General features: G+C 54.7%; 1 protein-coding gene across 1 annotated transcript in view; it reads right to left on the bottom strand.

Moving 5' to 3' along the window:
- Positions 1-7120, bottom strand: part of ABITRAM (actin binding transcription modulator) — a 31048-nt gene extending 23928 nt beyond the window's left edge. Inside the window, exons 1-2 of the mRNA XM_026659247.2 lie at positions 6685-7120; positions 2667-2771 (exon numbers count right to left, since the gene is read on the bottom strand). Coding sequence (XP_026515032.2) covers positions 2667-2771; positions 6685-7120 — 541 coding nt within the window. The remainder of the gene's footprint in view (positions 1-2666; positions 2772-6684) is intronic.
- Between the last annotated feature and the right edge of the window lie 2377 nt (positions 7121-9497).

Below are 9497 nucleotides of genomic sequence, written 5' to 3'. Positions count from 1 at the left end.
AGAGGCTGGGGTCAGCCAAGGTCTTCATGGGGGAGGCTCCCCAACTCCCTAACAGTCCCTCCCCCCCACATACACACACAAAATACAGTTCCATACTTCTCCCACCCACACCAAACAACCCTCCAGGTTCACTCTCAGGCTCCTTCCCTCTCCGTTACTTCCCTCTCCCTGAGCTCCTCGTTACCCCTGACTCCCTCAAGCCTTCACACTGCTTCTGAGAAGTGCAAGAAATAAGTTTCTGTATTGTAGTTTAAATGAATTACTCAACGTTCTGTATTAATATGCCTAGTAAGGAATCTATTTGTCAAAAAAACATTTCCTGAATCTTTTTTGTTGTCTTTATTGTTACAGACATGCTTGCTAACAGGTATTTTGAAATAAGTTGCCAAAATAATTTAAAATGATGCAATTATACGGTGTTATTTTGACAAATAAAATATGCAGAATTTTAAAATATTGTGTGCAAACTTTATTTTGGCGCAGAATTCCTCCAGGAATAAAGAGCGTCTCAGATCAAATCTACAGGCAGGTTTTAACCCATTTAACTTTTAGTTTTTACTACTTTACTCCAGGGGTAATTCTGCACCACTCCACGTAATTCATGTCCCCCACAGATTTCTTTGCTTTCCAGCAGAAAAATGACTTTCTGACAGAGAAGCTGCAAGAGCAGTCATGCACCACTCCCTAGCAGAGCAGGTACATCTTTTCAGGCACCCAGAGCAGCCGGCGGAGAGGTAAATCATAGCGGGGCTGAAGGACACCCCAGCCAGTGGCTCCTACCCTGAGCCGGGATCAGCTGCTAATCCCGGCTGGGCTGAGGCAGGAGAGGACGGGACTGCCTTTTCCCCTGCAAGGAGGTCTGAGACAGCTCCAGACACCACCCCCAGAAACCTCGCCCAGATGCAGGAAGCTCAGCATCCTTCCCTACTTCCTGCCCCCATCACTCCTCAACTGTGAGATGAGTCTCTGTACAGGGAGCTGCTCCCCCATCCACCCAACCCCCTTGCATCTGGACTTCCCATACCCAAACACCCCTGCCAAGCCTCAGCAGGTACATCCAGAACCCCCCTAGCCCTCCATACCCAAACTCCACCGCATTGAACCTCAACCCCTGCATCTGGAGCCCTCTGCAATCAGACCCCCTGCCTCCAAACCCCCATCCCTGCACCCAGCGTACCCCTCACTGAGCTCCTTGCACTCAAACCCCAACTCTGATGTCCCTCCCCCTACACCACCCTGAGCCCCCACATCACTGACCCCAACTAGCTGTACCCAGACCCCTACCCCACCAAGCCCCACTCTCCCAGCACCCAGACCCTTCCGCTGAGCCCCAACCAGCTTCACCTGGAAGCCCTTGCAGACTCCCAGTGCCCCTGCACCTGGAACCTCCCCCCCCCCCCCGTGCATCCATACCCAGACCCCCCACCTAGCTGCCTGCCCCCAGATTGTCCCACACAGAATCCTCTCACCCCACACCTAGATCCCCCCCTAAGCCCCTCCACACTTTGATCCTGCCTGATAGAGCCTGCCTGCCCCACACCTGCTGTGCCTGGAGCAGAGGGGCAGGGCCCCAGGGCTTTTCTAGGGCAGATTCAGGGCTTGTGCTGTGTCAGGATTGGGTGCAGCCTCACCTTTGAGTCCGTGTCCCTGGGGTTGGGGGGGCTGCTGGGTGATCTCCCACCTTCAGCAAGCCAGTGGCCTGTGCTCCCCACTGCCATGCCAGAGCCTCTGTATTTATTTATTGACAAATAAAACTTGCAGAATTTTAAAATATTGTGGGCAGAATTTTTAATTTTGGGCACAAAATTTCCCCAGGAGTACTGCTTGTATTCTCACAGCACCTCGCAGCTCCAGTCACAGACCAACACCTCACTGCACTAACTGATGTACAACACAGAACAAAGAGACAGCCCTGCAGACCCAAGGAGTTTACAACCCAAGTATAAAACAAGAGACAACAGATGGATACAGGCAGACTAGCAAATGAGTCCAAGAAAACCAGAAGACAATATTAGTCAGCATGACAGGCAGCGGACTCAGCACATCAGCAGGGAGTGTTTTCCTACCCAAAGAGTTCAATATGCAATCCTACTGCGGGCTCAGGTAGACTGGTACAAAGCTGCCTTATAATGCTGACGTTTATTCTCTTCAGTTTGCTGGCATAAGCTGTACTGGTATAAGGCACCTCTGTATCAGGATATTGCACCTACACAAGGAAGGAAGTTCACTGCTTCTACTGTATTGGTGTCACACTGATGCACCCGAAGTACCTGCACAGACCAGCCCAAGGAAAGTATGTACAACACACAGCCACGCACCACCCCGCCCCCGTCACACAAAACCCGCCCACCCGAGCTCCGGGGGGCTAAAGCCTGAGCGAGGCTCTCACGCCAGCTCGGCCCCTTGGCAGGGAGGACACCGGCTAAGCGCTGGCAGCCCGGCCGCGCCTCCCCACCGGGGCCAGGCCCGACCCGCGCAGACCGAGCGCAGCCGCAGCGCACACGCGGGCGATGGCGGGGCTCGGCACAGGGGCTGGTCGCGCCCGGGCCGGGCCGCGCGCTCCCAGAGGGAGACGAACCACCAGTCCCCGCCCCCGGGGGGGCGGAAGAGGAGACCCGCCCCCCCCGTGACAGGGTTTGGCCCTGCGCGGGGGGAGGGGCGGGTACCTGGCTTGTACCAGCGCGTGAAGTACCGCTCCGTCACACCCGGCGCCGCGGCCATGCCCGCTCCCAGCCGCCGGCAAGCGCGTCTCCCGCCAGTCACGGGGTTACCGCGAGCCAATCAGCGCGCGAGTCCCTTCCCGGCTTGCAGTCCCGGCGGCGGCGGGAGGGGCCCCTGCCCCTCGGCGGGAAGAGCCGCCCCTCGCTCCGCGTCTCTGAGACACGTGCGATGGGCGGTGCCCGGTCAGCACGTGGCTTCTCGCCCGGGGAAGCGGACACGCCGGTTCAGCGCGGACTCCGCGGGAAGGAAAAGCCGCTGCTGAAAAATCATCAATACATGTTTTAGAGCCGCCATGTTTTCCCCAGATGAGAGAATGAGCAGAGTGTCGGTGCAGATAAAGTGGAGGTAATCCTCTTTGAGCGGGGGAACCACCTAAAGAGTCACAGAGAGTCCTGTGGCACCTTTAAGACTAACGGATGTATTGGAGCATAAGCTTTCGTGGGTGAATGCCCACTTCGTCACCACGTCTGATGAAGTGGGCATTCACCCACGAAAGCTTATGCTCCAATACATCTGTTAGTCTATAAGGTGCCACAGGACTCTCTGTTGCTTTTTACAGAGCCAGACTAACATGGCTACCCCTCTGATACTTGACACCTAGAGAATGTGGCAGGAATTTCTTCTGGCCCAGTGAGTGCTGGAACAAATCATTTTGATGACCCTTTGATGAGCGATAGCAGAATTTGGGGTCTTGCACATCAGTTTCCTGTTTGAGGCAGAACTCAGTGATGCAGAGGCAGGTGAAGGTCAGTGCAATTTGCTTATACACAAACTAAGTTTCCTTGAACGGGGGTAATAAATAACTTACAAGCAACTCCTTCGTGCAGGGATCTCAGGGAAGCACCTCTGCCCTAGCCCCAGAAGCAGCTGTCTTGTGTCTGGTCTCTTTCCAGGCCCTCATCCAAGCATCATCATAGCTTAACAAATTCTGTCTCTTTTCTTCCCACAGCCAGGGCCGGCTCCAGGCACCAGCTTAACAAGCAGGTGCTTGGGGCGGCCAAGGGAGAGGGGCGGCACCTGTGGCAATTCGGGGGCGGCAGGTCCCTCACTCCCTCTAGGAGCAAAGGACCTGCCGCTGAACTGCCGCCGCCGATTGCGGCTTTTTTTTTTTTTTTTTGCTTGGGGCAGCAGAAATGCTGGAGCCGGCCCTGCCCACAGCCACTGTACATTTTACCTGGGAAACACCTAGTTCAGGCTGCTAACCGAGGCTGCACAGGCTGGCCAGGTGGGCATTTACTGTCCTGTTGACCCGTGACTAGGGTTGCCAGGCATCCAGTTTTCCACCAGAACGCCCGGTCAAAAAGGGACCCTGGTGGCTCTGGTTGGCACCACCAACCAGGCCATTAAAAGTCCAGTCAGCAGCGCAGCAGGGGCCAGGGCTAAGGCAGGTTCCCTCCTGCCCTAGCTCCACGTGGCAGAGGTATAGGTGGCCAGGGAGGCTCCGTGTGCTGCCCGCGCCCCGAGTGCTGGCTCTGCAGCTCCTATTGGCTGGGAACTGCGACCAATGGGAGCTGCAGGGGCAGCACCTCTGGGCGCAAGGCCAGTGCACAGAACCTCCCTAGCCACCCATGCACCTAGGGGCTGCAGGGACCTAGCGGCTGCTTCCTGGGAGCTGCGGTAAGCGCCACCGGGACCACGCACACTGAACCCCCTCCAAACACCCCAACCCCAGGCCCCAGCCCGGAGTTCCTTCCTGAACCCAAATTCCCTCCCAGAGCCTGCACCCCCCCCCAACGCCCAGCCCCCTGCCCCAGCTCTGAGCCCCTCCTGCACCCCAAACCCCTCATCCCCAGCCTCACCCCAGAGCCTGCACTCCCAGCTGGAGGCCTAAGCCCCCCGCACCCCAACCCTCTGCCCCATTCCGGAGCCCCTTCCTATACCCCAAACCCCTCATCCCAGGCCCCACCCAAGAGCCCACACCCCCAGCCAGAGCCCACATCCCCTCCCGCACTCTGAACCCCTTGGCCCCAGCCTGGAGCCCTCTCCCAGACCCCAAATCCATCATCCTCAGCCCCACCCCAGAGCCCACACCCCCAGCTAGAGACCTCACCCCTCTGCACCCCAACTCCCTGCACCAGCCTGGTGAAAGTGAGTGAGGGTGGGGAAGAGCGAGCAACAGAGGGAGGGGGATGGAGTCAGCAGGGGCAGGCAGGGCCTCGGAGAAGGGGCACGGGTGGGGCCTCAAGGCAGGGGCGGGGCAGGGTTGTTCAGTTTTGTGTGATTAGAAAGTTGGCAACCCTACCCCTGACCTGGTCTTGGAGGATTTGTAGTTTTGAGTAACATAGAATTCCATTGCTCAGCATGTTTAATGGAAGTTATGAAAGCTGTAATAGCAAGTAGGAGAACAAATAACTGGGTTATTAGGCTTGCTATGATTAAAGGACTGTTGTGATTAGTATGAGACCTTGTGGGAGTAGTAGTTAAAGGCTGGGATTTAGTTGAATAGTGTAGGTCTAAGGAGAATACCCCAGGGCAGATATTTTGCACACCCATTCTGAGAGACAAACAGGTAACCAGAAATGGGTATAGTATACCACAAAATTCTGCAAGAAGGGAAGTTTGGGGGGCTTTAGGAATTAAGATGCTATGCAGTATCTAAGTCATTAGATTATATTTACATATAGGGATTATTAAGAAATAAGTGTTAATAATACTTAATTATGGACACTCCAAAGGCCACATATGGAGGGGGTTAGGGATTGACCAAATTATAATCAGAGTAAAGGGTCAAATATGGTATATATCTGTACAGTTACCATAAAGAAGGGTATAAAAGGCCATATGCAGTTCCCATTTCTTTGGGGTTTGTCAGGTCCCTGAGATGGTGTACACTGACTCAGGACCTCCCTTCTGATGGGCTCTATTTACTTTCCTTTCTATCTTTGCTTCCAATGGTCCACATAAATTGCAAGATTGTAAGTATGAACAATACAGGAAACCACTTGACCTCACTTATCCTATTCTTATATTTATTTTCTATTATTTCAATTATAGTTGTTTGTATTAAATTAAGTTTTTCTGGGTGTTTCACCAAATTCCGTATTCTCAATTAACTCTATGTAGTTGCCTAGGAAAAGAGCCTGTTATCTGTGACAAGTGCATGCTGCACTCTAATGCACACTGTTATAAGTGTAACAATTGCTCAGGCTATGTTCTGTGCAGCTGCTCTGCAATGCAAAGGGATCTCAGCGCTTCACCTGCCAGACACAGTAGAATGCTTTAACCCACATCATGCCCTTGACAACTTTCTGGGTGTAGTCACTGCATAGCAGCTTAACACTTTCTATGGGGAGTGACAGCCTGGGAGTTTATATAGCAGTGACCTCTAATGGGAAAGCTATAAAAGCCTTGATTGTGGGACAAAACCTAGAACAGTGTCTGCCTGCTCCCCCAAGATGGCCAGCATCCTTTTAAGTATTTTAGGAGAGATTTATACTAGTCGGGTTTTAATCAGTAGATAAGGAGCTATATTGTATATGGGAAGGTGTAGTGAGGCGGCTGCCCCACTCCAAGGGGATAAAAGGAGTGAGCGCAGCTGAGGGGGTAGCTGACAACAGGTGTGGCCAGCCAGTTAGGGCCCAGCTGACCCTGATAAGAGGGCTGGGGGCCAGGAGCTGAAAGAGTCTCTCTCTAGCTTTGGAGAGAGATGGACCTAGCTGCCTGAAGGAGCAAATGGTACCTTGGACAGGGCAGTGCTGGGGAAAGGCAAGAGGAGCTGGGGAGCTCCAGCCTGGCCCAGGCACCGAGCCAGGACATCTGCAAGTCAGCGACTTGGTCCTCGGTGCATACTTTCGCCTCGCACTACGCCATTGTCTGGCACACCAGAGATGACGTGGCTTTCAGTAGAGCGGTACTCCAGTCAACATTCCTTCACACAGACTCCACCGCCTAGGTAAGGCTTGGGAGTCACCTAATTGGAATCGATATGAGCAAGCACTCAAAGAAGAAAAAATGGTTACTCACCTGCATGGATGCTGGACATGATCCAGGAGGAAATTCTTTGAGAGAAGACCAGGAGGCCCTTCATCCGGTCCGCCACCGCAACGAAGAGCTGGGTCGATTTCCTGAACGGCTTAGTGTGCTCGATGTAGAAAGCTAGGGCCCTGCGGACATCGAGGGAATGCAGCTGCTGTTCCCAGGGACCAGCATGAGGTTTCGGGTAAAAAACGGGCAGGAAAATATCCTTGCTGGTATGAAAGGCTGACCCCACTTTGGGGGGAGAGGCCGGGTGTGGTCTAAGTTGTACCTTATCCTTGTGGAAGACTGTGGAAGGCGGTTCCGAAGTGAGGGCCTTTAGCTCGGAGACACGTCTCGCTGACGTAATGGCGACCAGGAAAGCTGTCTTCCAGGAAAGATACAGGCGGGAGCACATTCCCAGCAGTTCGAATGAGGGCCCCATGAGTCGCGAAAGGACTAGGTTGAGGTCCCACACAGGGACAGGTTGCCGGTCTGAGGAAAGAGACGGTCCAACCCTTTGAGAAAGCAACCAACCATGGGGCCGGCGAAGACAGAGCGGTCAGACGCGCCCGGGTGGAAGGCCAAGATGGCAGCGAGGTGAACCATCACGGAGGACGCCACCAGGCCTTGCTGCTTCAGGTGCAAGAGGTACTCCAAAATGAAGGGCACCGGCGCCTGGAGGGGTGGTGTGCGGCGCTGGTCACAACAACACGAAAACCGTTTCCACTTCGTCAGATACATGGCTCTAGTAGAGGGCTTCCTGCTGCCCAGCAGGACCTGCCTTATGGGGTCTGAACACAGAAGCTCCGTGGGGTTCAGCCATGCAGCATCCACGTCCTCAGGTGGAGGAACCGCAGGATTGGATGACAGAGGTGACCGTGGTCCTGAGTGAGCAGGTTGTGAAGGAGAGGCAACGGGACCGGAACGTCCACCGACGGCTCTAGCAGTGTGGTGTACCAATGCTGGCGAGGCCCCACTGGAGCTACCAGAGTCACCCTCGCCCCGTCCCTGTGGATCTTGAGCGGGACCTTGTGCACGGGGGGGGGAACAGAGGAAAGGTGTAGAGCAGGTGACCTGTCCAGGGAAGCAGGAACGTGTCTGTGAGGGAGCCCGGGCTGTGACCTTGGAAGGAGCAGAATGCTGGGCACTTCCTGTTGCTGCGGGTGGCAAACAGGTTGACCTGGGGAAACCCCCACCTTTGGAAGATAGGGTGGACGACATCCAGTCGGAGAGACCACTCATGCGAGTGGAAGGACCTGCTGAGGTGGCTCGATCACCAGAGCCGACAGTGCTGACTGTCGGATCAACACCGTCTTGCCTCGAGATGGTGCCAGTCGCTGGGGCACCGGAAGCTTGCCGTGGAGCAGAGGGGACCCCGATGCCGTCATGGCGATGAGGACCCTCGCAGCCGCAAAGGTCTCCGGGGTGAAAGGCAGCTGGATATCCACAACACTGCGGGTTGGGGAATCCAGTGGAACCGGACTCAACAGTTCCCCCAGTGGGGCCGAAGTCAATGGTGCCACGTCCCCGACCTTCGCTCCCGGACGCTCCCCTCCAGGATGCATCACAGTGGCTGGCTCCAGGGGAGTGGGTCTCTATGCAGGAGAGCCACCCATCTCTCTCTCGGGGCTGCTTTGGTGCCAGGGAGTGGGAGCGGTGCCGAGTCGATGTGGCCAGCTTTTGGTACCGGGGAGCAGCGGTGCCGCAGGTCTCGTCCAGAGTCCAACCGCAGTGCCACCTCCACTACTGCCGCCGGGGTCCTGTACACCAAAGAACTCGGTGCCAGGTCCTGCCGCACCAAAGAGGCTGGGGACTAAATGCCGCCTCCATAAGTAGCTGCTTCAGGCGAAAGTCCCGCTCCTTTTTAGTCTGAGGATGAAATCCCTTGCAGGTCCTGCACTTCTCGGCTTGGTGAGCCTCCCCCAGACACTTCAGACAAGAGTCATGGGGGTCGCCCGTTGGCATGGGCTTGGAGCAAGACCTGCAGGGCTTGAATCCTGGGGACTTGGGCACGAAGCCCCGAAGAAGAACAGTCGGGTTAGAGGGTAACTCCCAACCCAACTGCCACTAACTAAAACAAAAACAAGAAACTACCAACAAAAACAAACAACTATCTACTAAAGCTAGGGAAAACGTGGAGAACTTGCAGAGCAAGATGCCACAGTTCCAATGACCGTCACGGGTCATATATTGAGCGCCATGCAGGTGCCACTCCAGGGGGCTCCACAGCCGACTCGACGGATGCTGCTAGGGGAAAATCTTTCCAACGGCCATGCACGCGGCGCACGCACACCTAATTGGAATCGATATGAGCAAGCACTCGAAGAAGAACTACCCACTTTGTGGAGGGTGGAGATGCTGAAAATAGGGAAGACCAGATTAACTGGCTCATAAGGAGAAGGAATTAATGGTGACATGCTCCAGACTTTCCTACTCTGTCCTCTTGCTAAAAAAATAAATACATTGAAAATGACTGAACCGGCTGTGGGAAATCCCAGGAGGAATCCTTGCTTCTTAACAAACCTGCCTCTGGCAGGGACCACAGATCTTGAATCTTGGTCCCCAATAACCTTAAGAGCTAGGCAGGCTAACCTCCCACCCAATGAGCTTCTAACAGCTACTAGACTAGCAGTTGAATGCTAGAAGAGGACTGTAGAGCTGGGATTTGATTAGTGCAACTTCTGATTGGTCCTCAGCCTCTGTGTAACCCAAGCACAGGAACTGGAAGTTGTCCATGCAGCTAGGGTCTCCCTGATTTGGAGTGCTTTTACTGTCTGCTGCTGATCTCCTGGTAATCTGACCCTGCCTGCCTCCTGACA

The sequence above is a fragment of the Terrapene carolina genome, unplaced genomic scaffold (assembly GCF_002925995.2).
Source record: "Terrapene carolina triunguis isolate 2854851 unplaced genomic scaffold, T_m_triunguis-2.0 Scaffold613, whole genome shotgun sequence".
Taxonomy (NCBI): domain Eukaryota; kingdom Metazoa; phylum Chordata; order Testudines; family Emydidae; genus Terrapene; species Terrapene triunguis.
This window is presented reverse-complemented; position numbering and strand designations above follow the sequence as displayed.